Source organism: Nuphar pumila, chromosome 13 (assembly GCF_984573655.1).
Source record: "Nuphar pumila chromosome 13, dmNupPumi1.hap1.1, whole genome shotgun sequence".
Lineage (NCBI taxonomy): Eukaryota > Viridiplantae > Streptophyta > Magnoliopsida > Nymphaeales > Nymphaeaceae > Nuphar > Nuphar pumila.
In genome coordinates this window covers 78,973,658-78,999,193 of record NC_143261.1, presented here as the reverse complement: position 1 = coordinate 78,999,193, position 25,536 = coordinate 78,973,658, and the positions used below count along the sequence as shown (strand labels likewise).

General features: G+C 37.3%; 1 protein-coding gene across 1 annotated transcript in view; it reads left to right on the top strand.

Annotated features, from left to right (window-relative positions):
- Positions 1 to 2,952: 2,952 nt before the first annotated feature.
- Positions 2,953 to 25,536, top strand: part of LOC149818822 (Pentatricopeptide repeat (PPR) superfamily protein) — an 86,390-nt gene continuing 63,806 nt past the window's right edge. Inside the window, exon 1 of the mRNA XM_089984252.1 lies at positions 2,953 to 5,320. Coding sequence (XP_089840378.1) covers positions 2,964 to 5,030 — 2,067 coding nt within the window. The 5' untranslated portion in view covers positions 2,953 to 2,963 and the 3' untranslated portion in view covers positions 5,031 to 5,320. The remainder of the gene's footprint in view (positions 5,321 to 25,536) is intronic.

The window sequence follows — 25,536 nt, the reverse complement described above, 5'->3', positions numbered from 1 at the left end:
TGTTACTTCACCAACGACACTTTATCAATGATGGAGAGTTTTTTAGAATCATCAATGGTGAGTTTTTCTGTTAAGCATTTATTTAACAGTTGAATCAGTTATTTTTTGAAACATTGTCATGAATCAGTTATTTACTTTGCATGGTTTTCAAATTATTTGTGCATGTTCAATAGCATAATCTAATTTTTCTTTGTTTAAAACATTTGCATATGAGTGTCTGTTTGATGCTTTGTTTTCTTAATGATTGGTATGCCTCTATCATCGATTTTGGCTATTTATTTATTGTGTATCTTGTATTATAAACATGAGTAGGAAACACTTGTATCATTTTCAAATTTTTTTTTCATTGTAAATAGCCTATTTTGTTTGTTTTTTATAATGATTTTTTAGAAGCTTATTCTTTGTCTTTGTTGCCCGCTCTTTACATATACATGCCTCTATTCTTGAATTTTGTTGTTTATTTGTTGCGTATCTTTAATTATGAACATGAGTAGGGAATACTTGCATCATTTTGGAGTTTTTTTTTTTGCATTGTCAATAGCTTATTCTATTTGTTTTTTGTAATGTTTTTTCACATGTTTACCTATATTTTTTGATTTGTTATTGTAAAATTTTTGAATTTGTTTATTACAAAATAACGATTGAGAAGACCGTCTCGAAGGGGGGCCACACCCACACCATCAGCTAGTGTTGGAACACAACAACAAAACCTAACATGGAGATATTACAAATTGGTGATGCTTCCTACTTTTAAGTATCAACCAAGCTTGACAAGTGGGTAGATAGGGAGCCTACTTCATGGCCGTGAGTCCGAGTGTTGAAATTTTTTCACAGAAAATGCAGTATCACAAAGCTGAGACACAGAAATCTGAGCTCAAACTCATAAAATCTAACACTCTCAAAGCGACTTTCAATGTTTCCTAAATCTAAGGTTGAAGTTGCAAAACAGGTTGATGAAATTGCTGACAAATTCTTGTCTCTCATCCCTGAAGCATCTAAGGAGGGGGAGGGGGCTTAGTGGTGAAGAAGTTTTAGCCATTGGCTTACTTTGGGATTGTTCCTAACCTCAATGTCCGACCAGAGAAAGCTAGAGACGCGACCACTTGCAGTGGTAGTAACGAGATAAAGAGAATGAGTGTAAAGAATAGAGAGAAAGATCATATACAAGGGTGAAAGAGGTATCTCAACAAAAGGAGGATGCAAACCCTAAGATTGATGTTAATATGGAGGGTCCTCAAGAAGTAGAGGAGAGTAAGGGTCCTTTGGCTAGATTGGATGCTCAACCAAGGCTTGAGGTTGCAGTGGAGAGTGCATAGGAGGATGTTAAGGCTGGGCTAGAGAGTGCATATGAAGATCCTCATAGGAACCATTTGGAGGTATCAGATAAGGCTCCTAAGGAGTTCGAGGTGTACGTTTTGTATAATAAGGTGGTAGATCAACCCTTGTTAAAGCAAGTGCATGCTCCGAGGAAGAGGTCACAACAACAAATAAGGTTCGGTGCTTGAGGACATGTACTATTTGTATTTATCATTCATTGATTAATTTGTTATATATGTTTGAAACATGTTTTTAGGATAACTAGTTTGAATATTATAATTGATTGATTAGTTTATCATATATGTATGAAACATATTTTTAGGACAACTTGATTGAATCTTGTAATTCAATCTTTAAGATGTTATATTCGTATGTGTATAAGCATGCTTATAAGATAACTATGTTGAGTATTGTAATTCGTTAATTAATTTATCATATATGTTTGAAACATGTTTTTAGGATAACTAGCTTGAATATTGCAATTGATTGATTAGTTTGTCGTGTATGCATGAAACATCAAAATTTATTATTGTCACTTCATTTGCTTTCATATATGTAACATTTCTGTATTTTCAACTTTCAAGATTAACCATAAAAATATCACATTCATTATTACACTTACATCTCAAATATAAATTACAAAGTCCAACAACTTTTACCTAGCTTTGTCATTTGCCCTGAAAGGCTGGATGTCATCCATATTACTGCAATAAAGATCACTGCCACTAGTTTGCCTACGTAATTTCACATTTTCTGCAGTGATCTTCTGATCATGTACAATACCAATTGTTTGTGTAAGTTCTTCAGTACCTATACGTCGAACATTTATATCCCTAATCGGTTTGGGCAAATGCATGCCCTCTATGTGCTTGAACTCAAGGTTTGAGACATCAATGTAGACTTCAAGCTTGAGTTATTTAGAAATAAGAGTACAATGCCCCAAAATGTAGAGGCATGCATATGTTTCTTTCAACATTTTTTTTCATCTTTTCTTTCTTAAATTTGTACATGCAAAAAATGCAATAAAGCAGGCTTTATTTTTAGGTACTTATCTTGGCCACCTTATCTTTTTTTTTTCTATGTAAGCAGTCAAAGAATTATGCAAAGAGATTGGATATAGTTAGATCTCTAATCCAAATCCTGCATATTATTTTATATTCAGATCCATAAAACAAGATTGAATGTACACTTTGGATCAGATTTGGATTTGCTTATTCAAATTACTTTTGGATTCAAATTGGATTTGGATGTCAAATTTAATTCAGTTTTGGATAGATCAGATTTGGATTTGCTTATTCAAATTACTTTTGGATTCAATTGGATTTGGATGTCAAATTTAATTCAGTTTTGGATCGAAATCTAATGCAATTGCACTTTTTAACATGTAAACAGCTTATTTTTAATCTCTTTTTTTATTGGATCCAGTTTTATCACATGTATTTCGGATATGGATCTGAACTCGGATTCAGATCTACGAACTACTTTTTGAATTTTGGATTTGAATTTGGATCTGACATAACGCGGTCCCTATCCAATCCGTTTGCACCAGTACTCCCCATTCACAGACTCTCTCTCTCTCTCTTTTGCAACATCAACTTCCTAACAGGACCAAAACCGAAGACCTGAAGTGCGGAAACACCAAAAGAATGTGGAGAAGAGCTCTCTTCTTCCTCTTTGCTCATCCCAGTTATGGACACCAACATACAGTGATTTTTTCTCCCACAAGACTCCTCTCTTCTTCCAGCTCCGACATCCAAGCCCTCTATTCCTTCCTCCAGCCCTCCATCTTCGCCCTCAGAAGGCCTTCTCCCCACAACGCCCCCACCCGAAACCCAGACCCATCTGCACCACCCAACCACTACCAACCCGTAGACAAAGCCCTCCTCGAGAATGAACTCCAAGCGTCGCTGGAGAAACAGAGCATCGATGAAGCATGGAAGGCCTTCAAGGCCCTGACGGCCCATTCGTTTCTGCCGGGTAAGCATCTCACCAACTCCCTCATCACAAATTTGTGCAGTTTCAATGATGCCCACAATCTCAAAAGGGCGTTTGCTGCCTTGATCTTCGTTTTAGAGCGACACCCACAAATTATAGCTCCTCTAACGGTGAAAAACGTGCTAGAAACAATGAGAAAAACAAGCATGCTTCACCCTGCTTTTGCTGTCGTTAAAGCTATGCTGAAAAATTCGTTTTACATCGAGTTTGGTATGTGGGGACCTGTCTTGGTTGAGCTAGCTAGGAAAAACGGCAACTTAGTCGCACTCTTTAGGATTTTGGAAGAGGTCTGTGGGATAATCAGCCAAAACCAGTCGTTGGGATTCATGAAACCTGATCTGGACGCGTTCAATGCTGTGTTGGAGGGGTGTTGCGAATCAAGATCGGTGGTAGACGCTGAATCCATCCTGGACGCAATGTCGGTTATGGGCGTTACGCCGAACCCTACGAGCTTCGCGTTGATGGGGTTCGTTTATGCTTCTGAGGGTCTTGTGGATAAGATTGCTGGTTTGGATAGAATGATGATGGAATTGGATGTTTCTCCGGATCAGAAGTTCTATGGTAGCTTGATTAGAGGGTATCTGAGATCTGGGGATTTGGAGACTGTGAAAAAGGTTGTCCTTTGTGCGGTGCGCGGACGCCCATCTAGTTCGGTTGCAGGTGGAAATGGGGAGGTGGGCGAGAAACCAATCACTTTTGATAATCCTGTTTTGGATGAAGAAACTTATAGTAGTCTTGTTAAGGGATTCCTTGGGATGGGAAGAATCAATGATTTGGCTAGGTTGGTTGTGGAATCACAAGAACTGGAGCAGGGATCTGTTGGTGTACACTGCAGTGTGGGGTCTGGGATAATTAATGGGTGCGTTGAGCTTGGGATGCTTGACAAAGCACATAGCATTGTCGACGAGATGAATGCTCTGGGTTCTACTGTGGGATTAGGGGTGTACACCTCAATTCTGAAGGCTTATTGCCGAGACCACAGAACAGCTGAAGCTGCTCAATTGGTTGGCGAGATCAGTTCATCAGGGTTTCGATTGGACGAGAGCAGCTATGATGCTCTAATAGATGTAGCAATGACAACACAAGATTTCCAGTCAGCATTCTCTTTGTTCAGGGATATGAGGGAAGCAAGGATTCCCAATTTGAAGACGAGCTATTTGACTATCATGACTGGTTTGACGGAGAATCATAGGCCTGAATTGATGGCTTCCTTCCTCGATGAAGTTGTGATGGATCCACGAGTCGAAGTGGGCACCCACGATTGGAATTCTATTATCCATTCCTTTTGTAAGCTTGGGCGACTGGAGGATGCTAGGAGGACCTTTAGACGAATGATCTTCCTGCGATTCGAGCCAAATGAGCAGACTTATCTTTCTCTCGTCCATGGCTATTGCACAGCAGAGAAGTACTTCAGTATCCTTATCTTGTGGACAGAAGTCAGAAAACGGTTTCTCGTGAAGGAAACAGCAGGCATTAAGTTTGACCATAATCTGATTGATGCATTTCTTTATGCTTTAATCAAGGGGGGTTTCTTTGATGCAGCCATGCAAGTTGTTGAGAAAGCACAAGAGTTGAAATTGTTTGTGGATAAATGGAGATACAAGCAAGCCTTTATGGAAACTCATAAAAAGCTGAAGCTTGCAAAGATGAGGAAAAAGAATTTCAGGAAAATGGAAGCACTAATTTCTTTCAAAAATTGGGTTGGTTTGAACACATGAACTATCTTGTGCCTATAAAAAGCAATGAAGCTATTTGTTGCAGAAATTATTGGATGGGTGGGATGCTGGTGATTGGGTTGGTTTCATTATCTTAACTTGCCTCATTATTGAGGTTAGAAGGAAGCAGATGCTATCCTTCAAGATGCACATAGCGTGGACTAAAAGGTGTAAAGATGCAGATATAGCGGGTGCTGCTTGCATAGGAAGCAGTTACCTGTGAAGCTGAGTCCATTGCGATTGATAATGCAGCAAGGATTGATAATCATCATTTGAGTTTGTTCCCATTACAAGTATGGTTCTTCTTTTCCGTTCCTCTTATTATACTCAGAAATTTCATTGTTTTGAAAGGACAATATGTATTCCATGTATATAGATCCAGTGTTTTACATAATCCTTTTTATTTTTTGCTGAAGATTGTGGAATGTTCCTGCCACTTGTGGGGAATTCTGATTAGATGTTGCACATTCTCTGACATACTTGTCATCAACTTGAAGTTAGTTTCAATGCAAACTTGGAAAACTAAATAGAAGCATGAAATTTACTATGAACTCTGGTAGTTATAATTAATGTGTAGATGAGGCATTCAGCAATGCAGGCATCCATGGCGTGACCCAACTAAGTATTAGGGAAATATCAAGATGTCTTAAGATGAGCGTTCACCACTGCCAACAATCTAGGAATTTATTTAGAAAAACCTGTCTTTTGCAAAGTGTATTAGCTTTGATTTCAGTGTTACATTTCAACTTGTTAAAGTATATAAATCATCTTGTATTATATATTATCTTCTGGATTCCTAGGGGCATAGTGGTCCTTGTTCCTCTTTTATGTGTGGTACTTATCTTTCTTATGCTTTATAGTAGCTTTGTCCATTGCTTATGTTGCATTTGACATGTACAAAATATACTTTTCGTCCTTTAGTTAGTGCGTTCATTCCATAAAATTTTTATTTTTTCTCTCTCTTATTTTCCTTTTCATTAAATGGCACTTTGCTTTTTCAATTAGCTCTTAGGACTTCGATTCTCGTATCATCGGTTCAGGATCTGTATATGAGAGGTTATCTCTTGTTTCTTTCTGTTTTTTCAATTTTCTTTCATGTCATCTTTTTTTCTGAAAAAGAAGAAACAAAAAGAAAATTGTGACCCTTTATTGTCATTTGAGTATGTTTTGAATCCACCAGATATTTTCAAGGTTTGTGGCGAGCCTTTTATTTTACTTTCCAACTTCCATTTGTTTCCTTCCCTAACATCTTTACTTACTGGTTAGAGTTGTCTATCTCTAGAGTTGAGGCCTCTAACATTTCATGAGCACAACAAATTTTTTTGGGAGTTTGATTGCCTGGTTCTCTGACTCATTTGTGTCACCGGAGTTTGGCTTGAATCTGCATCCAAGATTGATAGATTATGCATCTCCCTTTTGAGTTTTGTAAGCCTGGGGCTTTTGAGAGGGGGTCTTGGCTCAGGCTGGGGGACAGATTCAATCTTGGAGGACAGTGAGCTCAAGCTGGGAGATCTCAAAAGGCCTGCAGGATGATGCCTAGATTACTAAGGGAGGTTGGTAGTGGTGACCGAGGAGGGGATCTAGAGATTCAGGCAAGGAGGGTTGGCCAGGGGGGCACCTTGCTTAATAGTTTGCATGGGGTTTGGGGAGGCAAGGGATGAGGCTGGCTGGCGGAATACAATTATCAGGTCGTTGTGATGATGTGATATCTCATAATTTTTTTCATGATTTTTTGAGCCCGAAAATATAAATTTTAAATTATACACTTATATTTAAATTGATAAAAACCGTGAACAATAACTAGATATGGGGTGACGTAAGCTGGGTTTGGGCATGGTCCAAAGCCCGTTGACAAGATCTACTTATGTTAATTAAAATATTATAAATGTATTGTTTTTAACTTTTAAATTTGAGCGAAATTCAGGTTAAATTCAGATGAAATTCGGAAGCAAAATTTAGTTAAGGCCATCGTTAGATCTGTCTCGGAACGTAGATCTCATAGGAGATCTGTTTTCTCGAAATTGGATTGCAGTTGGCTCAAAAAATGCGTTTTAAAAAAATAACCGACCTTTATTTTTGAGTTTTTTCTTGTTTGGATCAGATTGGACCTTCTCCATTGAACCCAAGTTAATATGGATTTGGACCCAGTCTAGGATTCATATTGACTACGATTCGTTTTAGGTTGAGATTTATTTGGATTTGGATATGTATTTGGATTCGTAATCTATCTATGGCAATTTTAAAACTAAAATGACTTTAAAGTTTTAAAAACAACTAACTTTAAATATAGACAAAGGATGAGGTAGAGTTCTACCCAATATGGACTTCTAGAAGGGGGCATCCCCCCTAGAATATTCGTTAATAATATAAATTAAATAAAATATAATAAAAAAATAATCTAGAAGGGGACGTCACTCCCTCTCTAGAAGGATTAAAAATTATAAAAGGAGGATAGAACCTCTCTCCCTCTAGAACTTGTGTTCTATATAGAGAGAGGAAAAATCGTGGGAAGGAAAGAAAAAAAAAGTGAGAAAAGAGAAAGAGAAGAAGAAGCTACTCGATGATTCCTTTCATCTTTTCTCTAGTTTTTCGTAACTTCGAATCAAGGTATGGGTTTCTCTCTTAATTTGCACGGGAAGGGACTTCGTATAAATCGATTCAAGCATGGGTTTAGAGGGGAAAAAGGAAAATCTGATATATATATATTCAGGTTGTCGATTTTATAAATCTGATCATATACATATAGATATTTCAGTTTTTCCCGATTTTCATGCTCATGCATCCGACATGAATATTTTTAGATTTGCCAATTTCATACTCATGCATCCAAAATGAATATTTTTAGATTTGCCGATTTCATACTCATGCATATGAAATATATATGTATATATATATATTTCTGATTTGTCGATTTCATGCTCATGCATATGAAATATATATATATATATATATCAGTTCTATCGATTACATGATCATGCATTTGAAATAAATATATATGTGTATCTCTAATTTGTCGATTACATGATCATGCATCTGAAATAAATATATATGTATATCTATTTCTGATTTGCCGATTTCATGCTCGTGCATATGTATATGTGTTTTTTATTTGTCGATTTTATTGTTCATGCATCATAAAATATATATGCATTTCAGTCCTGTCTATTTTAAGTTCATGCACATGTATTTTTGTGTTGGTCATTCCATGTACATAAATCTGACCAACAGTTATATATTTTCTGTTTGGTCGATCCATGTACATGAATCTGACCAACAGTTATATTTTTTTTGATTGGTCAATCTATGTACACGAATCTGATCATGTACATGAATTTGATCAGTTGTTGTTACCTTATGCCTGGCCGATCCATGTACATTAATCTGATCATGTACATGATTCCGACCAACATACATGTATTCTTGTGTTGGTCGATCCATGTACATGAATCTGGCCAGCAACTGTTTATTCTTCTGATTTGGTTGATCTATGTACATAAATCTGGCTAGCAGATGTTATGTTATGACTGGCCGATCCATGTACATAAATTTGACCTGCAATGATTAATGTATGACTGGCCGATCTATGTACATGAATATGATCATGTAAATGAATCTGATTAACACATTATATTTTTTGAATTGCCTATTTGTGTACGTGAAGCTTATCATGTACATGAATCTGATCAACACTTGTAATTTTCTGTATAACTAATTCATGTACATGAATCTGATCAATACTTGTATGTTCCTGCTTAGCCGATTCATGTACATGTTGCTGAATTTGTAAATGAATCTGTTAGCACACATACATGAATCTGATCAAGAATTATGTGCCTATTCCTGTTTAGTAGATTCATGTTCATGAAGTTGATCGTATGCATGTTTGCAATCAGCTGGTCATGTATATGAATCTGATCTGAATATGTATTTTTTTATTAGGTACATAAATCTGATTATAAACTAATCAGTTTGCAGTTTTCTTAGCATACTCATGAATCTGAATATAATTAAATGTTTGTATGAGTGTGATCATATGCATATTTAATTAATCGTATGCATAAATTTAATCATGAATAGTGTGGTAGGCAAACTCTCTATTCTCTATGTACATGTGTATGTGCTTGGCTTAATGTGCATCTTTTTTGTATTATTAATGTGCATTATGAATATAAATTGTGAAACCGTGTGTGCTTATGTTTATTGAAATTTTGCAATTGGCATAAATCATATTTTGAGATATGTTAGTGATTATGTGTGAACCACTTAGGCCAAGAACATGTGTTGCTCTAATGTTATTGAATTGTTTATGCATTATAAAATGAATTATGAAAATTTTTGGTTTTTTTCAAAATTAATTACACTGTTAAATTGTGAGGGTCATGTCCTGAAATTGTTATTACATGTACATTTGCAAAACAGTTCTTGTGTAAATAACTTGAAATTAATTTAAAATAGTAAAAGAGACCGAAACAGTATAATTATACTCTTTCTCGATGTCCCTTCCATAGTGTGAGAATTTTGGATGGCGGTTATGGGGGATCGTGAGGATACTAAAACTGTGTGGGCAATTGTGTTCCCATAACTTGATGTATGTTTTACTTTTCGATCACAATTTTAGAAAGCTTTCAATCATTTTGCCTAGGGGTGATGTTGTTGACTCAGATGTAATTATTGGTATACCAAGAAAGTTGCGTCAATGGTTGAAGATTTTCATTGATGTCCCGACATTAGGTGAGGATTCTTAATGTTTTGATGAAAGGTGAAGATTTTTGATATCAGTCGAGAAACAAGTATAAAACCCAGTAAATAAAATACAAATTGTGTTAAGCTATAACTGAAAACTTAACTTGAACATCAAGAATTGTGTCCGTTTTTATTATCCACGCATAAATAACTTAGTAAGTTATTCATACATGTGCATTGAATTATGCATATTTTACTATTCAACATTAGTTCATGCATCTCTGCATATTTGATTTTGCATAATATTTGGTTGAATGCATAATGATAAGAAAATTATGGTAAGTTATTGTTTGTGATTTTTCTCTTAAATTTATGCATGAGTTAATTTATGTTATTTCGTTTACTATTGAATTTTTAGAGGAATTCGTACGAAGACAATATGCTGGGAATGTTAAAATGTAACATATAAATATAAAAAACAATAATAATATTATATTTATTATTCTATATATTTGTTTTTTATTTTTTTACTTTTTCTTTTATTTATATTTTTTGTATCTAGTTCAATATGAACTAGATACCCTTCTTCAGTCCAATTGAAACTTGACTGAGATATAGCTGTTGGACTCTAGTCCAACAACTATAATAAGAGCCGTTGGACTAGAGTCCGTCTCTTTCTTGGGAGAGCTCCAAATGAGCTCTCCCCACTTGTTCTTCTTTGTATAAATAGGGGTGAACCCCTTCCATGTAAATCATCCAAAATGCTTCTTAAGCATTCTTGTTATTAATAAATATATTCTTTTATGTGTTTTCCTTTTATACCCTTTTATGGGTTTTACTTGAAGTGTCTTTTTTAGACATTCTTGTGGTGGATTCAAGTGCTTGTGTGGAAGGCCACCATTTCATTACAAGAAATATCTTGTTTCACTTGCTAGTTTATCGGATTTTATGATATTGGAACTTTATAAGCACTCATTATAAAAGATTGGAACCCTACCTTAGACGAAGTACCAAAACAAATAGTTAAATCTTCATAGACAACAAACGATGCATTACCTAAACTTCTTATGATTAGGATATGCTTACATGTAAGTGCAAAAATCTATTAGTCAACCAAACTATAAATTAAGACATAATACAAACCAAAATCAATTTATTTTTCATTGCTCACCATCACATATTCAATCCATACATCATCAGTAACTTCAATTTACTTTATCTCAGGGCTTATACTCACATCACTCAAGCTTATAATCTGATGCATAATCTTATAGTTGGCATTCAAAGTCTTCAACATATTTCTTATGTTATTTTTTTTCGTACTTAAGGCCAAAAATTGTTGTGTTGGTTCTCCATATCAATGTATCTTTCACTTGTCAATCCATTAGGTGTCTTCCTTCCATTAGCTACTTAGTCTTTTATTGTTTGAATATGAACATTATCATGTGCTTTGCTCCATGTAATGTTATCTTTGTTTTGAGAGTGTTGAGACTCCTCTTGTGTCAAAAGTACCCTTTTATAAATGTTAAATGCATCTTCAGCCATCCCTATTTTCACATTTATAATATGCAAACATATGAATAACATGAGAAAAATAGTCATAACAAAAACATATAGAAAGCAATATGTTGCAAGAAATTGTCACATGGTATCACTATCAATTTACAGATATAGCCAGTTTTATGAATGAGAGAATATATATATATATATATATATATATATATATATATATATATATATATATCAGTTCTGCTATAGTTGTCATAAGGAGGTGACCTAAACCCGTGTGGGGGCCAATAACACTATCCTCTGCTTTCAGTAACTAAATAGAAATTCTTTTTTTGTATATGAATAATATTGAAAAATGAGTAGGCATCCAAGGTCCTAACTAACAACTAATGACAACATGATATGAAATGCAAGCAAAGGATGCTAAAGATGGTAGATATAGGATACCTATAAATTAAAAGCTTACAAAGAAGTGTACAAGTACTTCCGTGTGAGCACAAAAAAGATATGGATATGGATCCTGAGAATATAAATTAAACTAGTAGTCATAATTGAATTGGAGGAAACACGTGATACCATTAAAAAAAGGATCATATACATATCATTTTGCATTTCTCAATAAATATAACCTGTTTCACAACATAATGCTAAGGGAAAACATGAATCAAATAATATTAGCAAGAGTAGTAGCAATAGTAGCATTATCGACAGTATAATTAATGATTGTTGAATAATGCATCAAGAACCTTGCCTTGTTCCTATTGTTGTTAATTGCTTGACATTGTCCTTGTGTCCTCTACCCAACTTATGTTGCAGATAGAAACATATATAGGATAAAGAACATGAAAGATGAGTTGTATTATGTTGAATCCAGATTCAACACATAAAGGAAATGGAGACATGAAAGTATAACAAAAATATTTGTCATTAAATGACAAGAGCTGGAATATAGGGGGACTGAAAAGCAAATGAAAGTGAATAGAAGGAATATGAGATATCAACAACAATGTTGATGCCTAAAACTACAAGTCTAATTGCTCATGCTCATGCTCTGAATGTAAACCTATCTAATTTCTCATCCTCTGCATTTACATTCATAAAAAGTAAATGAGAAAAAGAAGTAAAGAAACAGTGTTGAATCAAGATCTTCTTGATGAGACGTTGGGCTATAATAAGTATAGTGGGAGATGTCACCCAGGAGGCTGGTAGTGACTGTTTAAGGAGGAATTAGCAGCACCATTAATTTTTTCTTGATCAATGGCAGGAAAACTTTGTATTGTGAAAAAATTGTGTGAGTGAATCTCTTGAAAGCCATAAGCATCCGTTAACAAGTCAAATTGTCATGGAAAAACTAAATTAATTTCATTGTAGGTTTATTATATGTAGATTTTTGTAATGAGATATTGCGGAAATATAAAGAGTGCATACAAGCACATACAACAATGAAAAAGAGACAATATCACAAGTCCACGAAGGGACAATACAAGCACAAGCCTTTAAGAAGGCAACAATATACAAAGCCTCTTATTGAAAAGAGAGAGAAGTTCTCAAGAATGAATATAATACAAGGGGATCACCCCTATTTATACAAAAGGAAGAGGAGAGAGGAGGAGGCAAAATGCCTCAAAAGGGGAGCCAAAAAGGGGGCTCCCATGGAGTCGTTGGGAGCCCCCAACGGTCACATTTGTGACCGTTGGGGGCTCCAACGACTCTATGTTGGAGTCCCTTTTTGTTATTTAAAAAATACAAAAAATAAAAGGAAAAAAGAAAAAAAGAAAAATACATTTAAATGAAAACTGAAAATAGTTGTTTTCTAAAACAACTATTGTGAAATTACAAAACTACCCCTATCGGGTATTTTGTAATATACAGAATATATATATATATATATATATATATATATATATATATATATATATATATATATATATATATATATTAGATACATTTTAACACCCCCCCTCAAACTTTACGGGCAGATGACGGAAAGTTTGCCAAGAAGAAACATGAAGCGAGGAGCCGGAAGAGCTTTAGTGAAGAAGTCCGCCAACTGATATTCTGAAGTGACATACGGAAGAGAAATAGTTCCTCGCAAGAATTCGTCACGGACATAGTGGCAATCCATTTCGATATGTTTTGTACGCTCATGAAAAGTATGATTGCTCGCAATATAGATGGCACTCTTGTTGTCGCAACAAAGCTTTGAGGCTTCGGTGATATCAACTCCCATGTCTTTAAGCAAACTGCAAAGCCATACAAGTTCCATTGTCGTGGTTGCCATAGCCCGGTACTCAGCTTCAGTGGATGATAGTGAAACTTTCTGCTGCTTCTTGCATCGCCAGGCAATCAAAGAGTCTCTTAGAAAAACACAAAAACCAGTAGTTGAGACTCGATCATTAGGATTACCTCCCCAATCTGCATCAGTATAAGCAAGAAGATTCAAGGAAGAAGCGGAGGATAGAAATAGCCCTTTATTGATGGTATTCCGAATGTAGCAGATGATTCGGAGAACAACACTCATATGCACAGTTGTAGGAGCATGCTGAAATTGGCTAACAGAGTGAACCGCATGAGTGATATCTGGTCTGGTGATGGTTAAATAGGTAAGAGACCCAATGAGTTGTCTGTAAGGTGTAGGATCTTCCAGAAGAACTCCATCCTCCAACCGCAATTTGGCATTAATAACCTCAGGAGTCTCTACTTTCTTATCATCGGAAATCCCAGACTTAGAACATATATCTGCAACAAGCTTCATCTGTGACAAAATATATCCTCTAGAAGAATATGCAACTTCAATTCCAAGAAAATATCTGAGAAAACCTAAGTCAGACATATCAAAATTATTTTTTAACATATTTTTAACATTAATAATACTATTTTGATCATTCCCAGTGATAATCATATCATCAACATAAAACAACAAAATTACGATACTAGAACCTGCATGTTTAACAAAAAGAGCAGTGTCAGTATAACAAGAGTGAAATCCTAACTTTATCATGATATCACTGAAACGATCATACCAAGCCTTAGGAGCTTGTTTAAGGCCATATAATGCCTTTAAAAGCCGAAGAGTTTGACCTTGCTTAAGATTTATTCCGGGTGGCGGATCCATATAAACTTCTTCACTTAAACTTCCATTTAAAAAAGCATTTTTTTACATCAAGTTGATAAATAGGCCATTTTTTGGTTGATGCAACAGCTATTAAAGTCCTAACACTGGTCATTCGAGCTACATGAGCGAATGTTTCTTCGTAATCAATGCCATATTCTTGGGAGTATCCCTTAGCAACTAATCTAGCTTTATATCGTTCTAAAGAGCCATCGCTTTTAGTTTTAATTTTGAAGACCCAGCGACAACCAATAGGTTTTTTGTGTGAGGGTAGATTAACTATTTCCCAAGTATTGGCCTTTTTTAGCGCATTAAGTTCAACTTGCATTGCTTCAACCTAATGAGGTATAGATTTAGCTTGATTATAGTGTGCCGGTTCAAAATAAGAGTGTAAGGTTATTAAACATGCCCGATAGTTGGGAGTTAAGGAATCATAGGATACAAACCTATTTGGAGGTATTGATATTCTAGAAGAATGCCTAACTTGTGGTTCCTCAGTGGATTCAGAAATTTGAGAGTATTTTTCGAGGGCACTAATAGGATTTTCTTGATTTCTTCTTGAGTAAACATTTATATTGGTATCGCTATCATGAACATTTATATTAGAATCACTATCATTTGAGGGTGTTATGTCAAGAGGGGATACCTCACGAGAATCATCAATGTTTTCAAGAAAATCTTCTTGTATGTCATCAATAAGATCATATAAGAATATATAGTCAATTTTATTTGTTTCTTCTAGTTTATCAAAACCGTTTTCTTCTTCTAGAAATGTTACATCTTTTGAAATATATAATTTATCATTCTTAAAATCATAACATCTATACCCTTTTTGATTTTCACCATATCTTAGAAATACACATTCAATTGCTTTTGGAGATAACTTATCCCTTTTGTGTGATAGGACAAAACATTTGCAACCAAAAATACGAAGACGATTGAAATCGGGTGAAAATTTAAAGAGTTTTTCATATGGAGAAGCATTTTTTAACTTAGAAGAGGGCATTCTATTGATTAGATAGATTGAGGTTAAGACGGCTTCGGCCCAAAACTTCTTTGGAATATTCTTAGAAATAAGTAATGTTCTAGCGGTTTCAATAATGTGCCTATGTTTCCTTTCCGCTAGGCCATTTTGTTGGGGAGTCCTAGGACATGACTTTTGATGGCAAATGCCATTTTGGGTTAAATAGTTTTGGAATTCGTGAGATAAGTATTCGCCACCGGAATCGGATCTTAAAATAGATATGTTACTTTGAAATTGATTTTGAACCTTTTTATGAAAATCTTTAAAGAAAGTAAATACTTCCGATTTATGACTAAGGAAATAAATTCAAACATACCGAGTAAAATCATCAATAAACGTGACATAATATGAATAACCCCCTTTAGACATAACCGGAGAAGGCCCCCAAACATTCGAATGCACCAATTCAAAAGGTCTTGATGAAAGAAAAGTTCTAGTTGGAAATGGAATAGACTTCATTTTTCCAAAAATGCAATCTTTGCAATTAATTTTTTTTTCCTTACAAAATTTGTTTCCAAAAGGAAAGAGATACATTTTGGAATAACTTGGATGACCAAGTCTTTTATGCCAAGTTGCCATGTTTTTTTCTTGGACATAAGAACAAAAAAAGTTTGTAGGGAGATCAAGATGGTCCATATAATATAGGTCTCCCTTTCTATGGCCTTGCCCAATCCGCTTCCCGGACCGGAGATCCTGCACAAAGCAACCATTAGATGAGAAATATATTTCACATCCATGGTCGGCAATTTGAGAAACCGAAAATAGGTTTAAATTTAGTTTAGGAACAACTCTTACTTTTGGAACACAAAAATTTTTTGAATCTTTAAAAGAACCAATACTTGAAATTTTTAAAAAAGTTCCATCGGCCGTAGAGACACAAGAGTCCTTTGAATTGGTGCAAACATCAACAAGTGCATTTTCATGATGGGTCATATGAAAAGAAGCTCCGGAGTCAAGGATCCAAGAATACGTACCGGGTGAAGATGATGAAGCAATAGCCGCACCCGATGTGGAGGAAGAAACTTTTAGCATTTGTTGGAGAGCCATAGATATTTGTCCAAGAGTTTCTTTGATGTCATTGTTCTTGCCTTCATCTTCTTTGGTGGTGGTTTCCTCAAGAGAAGCTACTTTAGGCTTGAAGGTTTCAATAAGCTTAGGACAAGCGGGTCTAATGTGACCCAACTCATTGCAATAATGACAAACAATCATTTTTCTTCCTCCATTGTAGTTTCCTTGTTTCCCAAAATGAGGAGGCTTATAGGTTCTAACATTATTACCCGGTTTGGATACGGCAAGGACTTCATCAACATGCTTACTCATGCCAAGCCTTGTCTCCTCTTGAGTGATTTCGGCAATAGCATCCTCAATAGGAGGAAAAATAGATCTATGGAGAAGTGAAGATCTCACTTGCTCAAATTCGGGACGTAGCCCAAAAAGAAATTGAAACAATCGCTCTTGTTCCATTTGTTTTTGCCTTAAATCAATGTCTTCCATAGAAACCCATTTTGGCTCCAAGAGAGCCAATTCATCCCATAGTGGGTTTAAAGCACTATAATAGTCTTGAATGCTAGAATCACCTTGCTTGGTGGTTCTAATCTTTTCTTGCAAGAAGTATGCTCTTGCAAGATCCTTTTGGGTATACATACCCTTCATAAAGGACCAAGCCTCATTGGCTCTACGGAATTTAGCTATATTAGCACATACCTTAAGCTCCACATTATTCATAAACCACGCAAGGATTTTTGCGTGATTGCTTTCCCAATCTTCCACTTCCTTTTGATGACTTTCAATGGCCTTAAGGCGAGCATCTCCTTCAAGAGCCTTTTCTTGACCTTCTTCAATCTTCGTGAGCATAAGCTTAGGTTCCGGAACGGAACCCATGACAAAACCCCAAAGCTTCTTCCCTTTGAGATTATTTTCCATTGCCGATGCCCACATCATATAATTCCTTCCATTGAGCTTGAAAGAAAGGTCAATTTTTGTCTCCATGATGTTGCCAAGAAGTGAGAAGATATCTATTAGATATGAAAAAACACGAACCACACCTTTCCTTCAAGAATCGAGTGGCTCTGATACCATGTAATGAGATATTGCAGAAATATAAAGAGTGCATACAAGCACATACAACAATGAAAAAGAGACAATATCACAAGTCCACGAAGGGACAATACAAGCACAAGCCTTTAAGAAGGCAACAATATACAAAGCCTCTTATTGAAAAGAGAGAGAAGCTCTCAAGAATGAATATAATACAAGGGGATCACCCCTATTTATACAAAAGGAAGAGGAGAGAGGAGGAGGCAAAATGCCTCAAAAGGGGAGCCAAAAAGGGGGCTCCCATGGAGTCGTTGGGAGCCCCCAACGGTCACATTTGTGACCGTTGGGGGCTCCAACAACTCTATGTTGGAGCCCCTTTTTGTTATTTAAAAAATACAAAAAATAAAAGAAAAAAATAAAAAAATAAAAATACATTTAAATGAAAACTGAAAATAGTTGTTTTCTAAAACAACTATTATGAAATTACAAAACTACCCCTATCGGGTATTTTGTAATATACAGAATATATATATATATATATATATATATATATATATATATATATATATATATATATATATATATTAGATACATTTTAACAGATTTCATTCATGTGTATATGTATTTCTACCTTGTGGCACACATGTTCATGATCCCACCAGCAACAACAACCCTATCTATCACCAGGGTTGAGCAATTAGATAGGTTTACTGTTGCCGTCTTCTTCATCTTCTTCCTTTGCTTTTGTGTTGTGACCAACAGGGTTGAAGGCTTGAGGGAAGAAGTGGGTCAGCACTCAAGGGTTTGTTTTTTTTTAGGTTAAATAGGCTGGGAAAGTCAATGAAGGCCAAATTCAGAAGGTTTCAAGAAAGGATGGTCATGGTAGGAGGATATGGGTTTTGCAGTTGTAACGACCCCAACTCACACCCCTTAGAAAATGCAGATTTTTTTTTTCCATTGCGGAAACCATCTCAGAAATCCGGAGGCTTTTACAGTTCCGTTCTCAATTGGATGATACGACCAACCACAAGAGAAACTTACATCTATCGTCTAAACCAAACCAATCTTTTATTGAAATACTGAGAATTAAGTCTAGAGACAATTGTATAAAAGAACTATTCAGAGTGCAGTAACAACTAAATAAACGAAAAAAAAACAAAAGTAGAGCCACAATGTCCATCTGTAATCTGTCTAGCAAGTGTGTGACACCCGTGACTTTCCCAAACGTCAGTCGCTTCACTGATTTCTTGTTCCTGCGAAAAATCATAAAAAGAGGGGGTCAGAAATCCGAAGAATTCTGCGTACAGATCCCTCTAATGAAAATAAGTGAGCATAAAGAACACATGCACAATTTTATGCAATTTTTCAGAAGAATGCACTTATGACAATTACCTAATCCAATTTAAGCATTCATGCAACATTTATTAAGTATACAAGAACCTTAATCAACAACAAGTATTTCAATTTAAGTAAGCAAGGTATTCCACATGCATTAAAAATTAACCATCACCCATCCAACACATATAGCATTTAAGGGAAGAAGTAAAATACACATGTCCTAATGCATAGCAGGATTATGCATGATTTATGTGTCATGTATGAACACTTTATTGTCTTTTGTTAAAGTTTTACTTTCCATATGCATGCCCTATTAAATGCATGCAATTTAGGTTTCTCTTTTTAATTACCATCGCCTGCAGATACACCCAACGGGTAAAATCCCCGAGATCAAGTTAGGTTCCCAAGGTAACTTAACACAATTTATATTTTATTATTGGGTTTCAACTTAGCCCTCGACCGAATCACCTTCGTAACATTAGACATCCACATCTAATGTCGGGGACACAAGAGACACTTCACGCTCATAAATGTCACTTTCTTGGTACCATAAACAATCACAGTTGTGACAAACACACCACCCCCAGGTAAAGTGACAGACTCTCCCTAAAACCGTAGCCAAGAGAAAGAACCTCAATATCGGATTTAGGGAACAAAAAAATAAAGCACACAGAGTTTTTGTATACTCACAATCTCTCCAAGACCGGATCTCTAAGATCTTCATTCTCCAGATTGAAGATCTCAGAACATATGTTACACTGTTCTTATTTCTTATATTTTTATTAAAGTCAATTCTTTAAGTTTGCAACACCATATGCAAAAGTAAAGTGAAAACCCGCATCCTCCCTTTCGGAGACCCTTATGGGACTCCAGCCTGTGAGGACAACAGGATCAATGTAGTAGTGTGTCATACCAACTTGTGTGGTTTAAATGATGCAATTAAACATATAAGTAAAACAACCAAGTCCACGGCTCTCCGGGCCGGTGATGATCCATTAGGCCATCGATGCATCACACAACAAAACCAAAGTGATGTGTTATATAACATCAAACTATTGTGCAAAATGCACGTGCACCCATACAAGACAAGGTCAATCTTAATCATGTAATTTTCCACCTCATATGCATTTTTGTCATGTGTATTTTCTACATCCATACACATGTATCCATGTCAAGGCATACTCCTTGTGGGTGTATGTGCACATGAACAAAATTGTTTATTATGCATGTCCATGGTAAGTGAAACCTCAATCATTTAGCATTTACATTCACCTATATGCAAAGAGCCAAGTCTAACACGATTAACTAATATTTTGAAAAATTAAAGAGCTAAGCTAAGCTTTCATATGAGCCATACTATACATGAACAAAGATTCAATCGACCTGTCATTTGTCCACAAGGCTGGACAGTCAAGGAAATAACATTTATCATATTTTCCATTGTAAAAATATAGTCCAGCACCAGTCGGCTGGGCTTGGCAGGGTACCACACAATTCATGGGCCTGTGCATCACTGCCACGGCCTGGCAGTCAGTCGAGTGCCCCTCGGCTGGCTGTCAGCCGGCCTGAGCCATTCAACAACAAAAGGGTTAATGTCGTTTGACTGTTCTTTTTTTTTTTTAATAATCAGAAAGAAGAAAAAGAAAGAGAAACAAAAGTGTATTTTGCCAAGTAACTAAAAGTTCAGACAAGCTACAATAGAAGATGAAACACCTCTCATTATACAGATCTCTCATGATCTTATGCTCTTCTTCCGCTCAATACTTATAACAAAACAAAAAGACTAAAATTGTCAAAAACTGCACAATGTTCAGAATAGCTGGCTAACACTAGTCAAAAGTAGACATTTCAGCTAGCAATTCCTTTGTCATTAAAAGATGAACAGTCAAATTCCTGCATCAACAACTTTCTGCTTATGTTCATCTAAACATAATTGACAACTTTTGTATGAATTTACTTGTGTAATTTGAGAATTGTGAATCATCCTAAGCCAGGGCTTTCATACATCATCCGGGAGGTTATTGAACTCAACTCTCACTCTTTGTCATCCAACTTTTAAAGAGAGGTTAAATTAATAAACTCAAAGGAATATATCGACAAATTTAATAATCTAATGTTCACATAAAATTATGGAGAAATTGATGGAGATGTAAATCATAGGATAAAGGTTGGGTGGATGAAATGAAAAAGTGCAACTGGAGTGTTGTGCGATCGTAGAATGTCATTGCGGTTGAAGGGAAAGTTTCATAGGATGACTATTAGGCCCACTTTACTATATGGTACGAAATGTTGGGCTGCCAAGAGACATTATATTCAAAAAATGAGTGTAGCTGAGATGGATTTATGGAAATACAATAAAAGATAAGATTCGAAACGAGGAGATACGTAAGAAGGTAGGCGTTGCACCCATTGAAAATAAGATGAGAGAGAATTAGTTACGGTGGTTTGGACATATTCGGCGAAGGCCTAATGATGCTCCAGTTAGAAGGATGGAGAAATGGGAAAATTATTAGTTAAAAGAGGTCGGGGTAGGCCTAGGAAGACTTGGATGGAGATGATAGGAAAGGATATGAATGCTTTGAACCTCACCGAGGACATGACATTGGATAGAAATGATTGAAGGAGAAGGATTCATGTGGAAGACCCAGAATGATTTTCTTTTTTTGTTCATATCGCCGACCCCAATTGTTTTGGGATGAAGGCGTAGTTGTTGTTGTTGTTGTTGTTCACATAAAATTATGCTTGGACACTACTCAATTCCCAAAAGTTTTTGCAGGACACATTTAATTGGCAAAATTACTCACCAGAAGCAACACAGAAATTCAAAGGAAAAAAAACAAGCAATCCGAAAGGTGATCCCTATGACAGTCATGTTTAGGAGAATCTAACCTCCTTATCATTATCTCATGATGCAACCGCCCGAATCAAAAGGTCCTGGGACTGAGTCTACCACTCAGCCCAGCCGACTCCATCGGTTGGGGCTGACGCTCCAGGGACCCAGTCGACTGTGGGTCGGTTGGTCCAACAGTAAACCAAAAACAGGAACGTACATGTTCCCCCTTCATTTTTTTTTGTTTGGGCATGACCCAACTACCTAATCGGCTGAGCCTACCGTGAAATCGAACCACCCTATTCCCATCTTTTTCCCAGGGGTTCCATCCAAAGAAAAACAACGCAAAATCGAACCGGAGTTCGATTTCTCATTCATTTTCACAAGAGGGTACCCATACCTCTGTCCGACGTTAGGTGGCTGCTGCAACCGCGTGAGGTTGGTCCCGCCGACCCCGATTGCACACTGTGAGGGTTGGTATCATCGCCTCTGGTGATCTTGCTGTCGAACAAGGGGTTGTGTCCCCTTCACGTCGCGCGCACGAGAGAGAGAGAGAGAGAGAGAGAGAGAGAGAGAGAGAGAGATTCGGGATCCCCTATTTGAAGAAGGGGAAGCCCCGAAAAGGAAGGAGGGGATGGGTTTTCCCCCCTTTCCATTCGGCAGCCTCGCACGACCCCGCCCCCTGCTTCCATTGTGTTAGGGTTCTTTAAGAACCTTAACTGCCTCCTCCCCTTTGTTTTTATCCGGCAGACCGATCTTTTTTACTAATGTTTTTTTTTTGTTACACAGGGCGCGACCCGGGTTCGAACCTGGGACCCGGTAACCGACCCCGAGTTGGGTTCGCGTCTTTACCCTTTTATATGGATCCACAAGTTGGATCAAGATGGATCCAGCTGTGGATCCTCGTATTAAGTTTATATATATATATATTTATTTGTTTTAAATATTTATTATTAATATTTTTATTATTATTGTTAGTATAAACGTGGATGATATCATTTTTACATGAATACCCCTTTATGGGTCCTAGATCCGAAATGTGGATCTCAGGCCCAAATTTGCAAATTTCAAAATATTTTATTATATATAAAAAAAATATAATGGCAAAAACTTATGGTTTTTACATCCTTACCCCCTTAAAAGAATTTCGTCCTCGAAATTAGAACGTACCAAATAAATGAGGGTAATATTGACGCATAGCCGCCTCAGGTTCCCAAGTGCACTCATCCAGCTCGTGATGCTGCCAACTCACTTTCACGAACGAAATCGTCTTATTTTGCAACATCTTTTCTTGACGGTCTACAATCTCTACTGGTCTTTCCTCTGTAGTCAAGTCAGGCTACACCTCGATCACCTCATAGTGAATCACATGTGAGGGGTTAGGTACATATTTTCTCAACATCGAGACATGAAATACATCGTGGATCTGCGAAAACTGAGGGAGTGCTACTCGATATGCGGTCTCCCCAACGCGTCCGAGAACCTTGAAAGCTCCAACATACCGAGGACTCAACTTCCCCTTCTTTCCAAACCTGAAGACACTCTTCGTAGGAGAAATTCGAACAAACACATGATCGCCTACCTCAAACTTGAGCTCCCTGCGCAACTAATCATCATAGCTTTTCTGCCTGCTCTGCGCTGCAATCAATCGTCGTCGGATTAAACATACCTGGTCCGCATAATGCTGGATGATTTCAGGAGACTCCACTGCTCTCACTCCAACCTCATCCCAGCACACCGATGATCTGCATGGTCGGTCGTACAAAGCTTCATACGGGGCCATGCCAATACTGGCATGAAAACTGTTATTGTACGAAAACTCCGTCAGCTTCACATGTTTGTCCCAATTGCCTGCCCAATCTAAAGCACATGCTCTCAGCATATCCTCAAGCGTTTGGATCGTACGCTTCGACTGTCCATCCGTCTGTGGGTGGAACACAGTGCTAAACTTCAACGTAGTGCCTAAAGCCTTCTGAAGCTGACACCAGAATCGAGATGTGAAACATGGATTTCGATCTAACACTATCGAACGTGGCACCCCGTGAAGTCTAACTATCTCATCTACGTAAAGATCGACCAAACTCTTGCTGATTCTAATCGAAAGAAAATGTGCACTCTTTGTTAAACGATCCACTATTACCCAAATGGCATCTCGTTGTCGTCGGGTCTTAGGTAACCCTACTATGAAATCCATCGAGATGTCATCCCACTTCCACTCTGGAATCTCAAGTGGCTGTAGAAGTCCACCAGGTCTCTGGTGTTCAATCTTCACCTACTGACAAGTGAGACATCGGGAGACAAACTCCGCGATGTCCTGTTTCATCCCATTCTACCAGTAAGTCCTCTGAAGATCTTTGAACATCTTGGTGGAATCAGGGTGAACGGAATATCTAGACCTGTGAGCTTCACTCATCAGCTCCTCCCGTAACGCTTTCGGAACCCACCACCTGTCTTCAAACATGATGGTTTTGTCCTCCTCTCGGCGAAACTGTGCTTCTGGCTTTTGGGCACTCTCGCATAGCTTCTCAAAATCTGGATCGGCTTACTGAAGCTCCTCGATCCGATCTATGATCTCTGGTCTTACCTGCATTCCCGCACAAAGGATGTGTCCGGAGTCACCCGCAAAAGGCTGCCATCTGACAAACTCCTCAACCAAATCCCAACTGCGTCCAATCATGCTAGCTGCTGTGACCAACGCCTTTCTACTAAGCGCATCTGCCACTATATTCGCCTTATGAGGATGATAAGCGATGTAAAAATCGTAGTCCTTTAAGAACTTCAACCACCTACGCTGCCTCAAATTCAAGTCCCGCTGTGTAAATATATACTTGAGGCTCTTATGATCAGACATAACCTCAAATTATTCCCCATAAAGGTAGTGGCGCCATATCTTCAATGCGAAGACCATTGCCGCCAATTCCAAATCATGCGTGGGGTAATTCTTCTCATGCACCTTCAGTTGTTTAGAAGCATACGCTATGACCTTGCCGTGCTGCATGAAGACACAACCCAATCCGGTCCCCGAAGCATCACTGTACACGACGAAGCCACCCATCCCAGAAGGCAATGTCAAAACGGGTGTCGTGGTCAACCTATTCTTCAGCTCTTGAAAACTGTCCTCACATCGAGGTAACCACTCGAACTTTACTCCTTTCTGCAACAATCGAGTCATAGGGGCAGCTATACGCGAGAAGTCTTGAATAAATCGACGGTAGTAGCCCGCCAATCCCAAGAAACTTCTGATATCAGTCACTGTTTTTTGTTGCTCCCATGACAAAACAACCTCTACCTTGGCTGAGTCCACTTCCACGCCCCTCTCGGATATCACGTGATCGAGAAACATCACCCTATCAATCCAAAACTCGCACTTTGAGAACTTAGCATAGAGTTGATGTTCTCTCAGTGTTTGTAATACGATTCGTAGATGCTCTCGGTGTTCTTCCACACTCTCCGAGTAAATAAGAATGTCATCTATGAACACGATGACGAACGAATCCAGCCATAAACTAAAAACCCGATTCATCAGGTCCATAAACGCTACAGGGGCATTGGTGAGTCCAAAGGACATCACTAGAAACTCATAATGCCCATATCTGGACCTGAATACTGTTTTCGGAATGTCGTCCGTCTTGATTCTCAACTGATGGTACCCAGAACGAAGGTCGATCTTCGAGAACACCTTTGCCTTAGTTAATCGAACAAATCATCAATCCTCGGTAGTGGGTATTTGTTCTTCACCGTCACTTGGTTTAGCATACGGTAATCAATATAAAGTCGCATTGAACCATCATTTTTCTTGACAAAGAGGACCGGTGCACCCGAGGGAGACACACTCGGCCTAATAAAACATTTGTCAAGAAGCTCCTGCTATTGCTTCTTCAGTTCTACTAACTTAGCAGGTGCCATGCGATACAAAGCTCGAGAAACTGGTGCCGTACCAGGCACTAGCTCGATCGAGAATTTAATTTTCCGATGC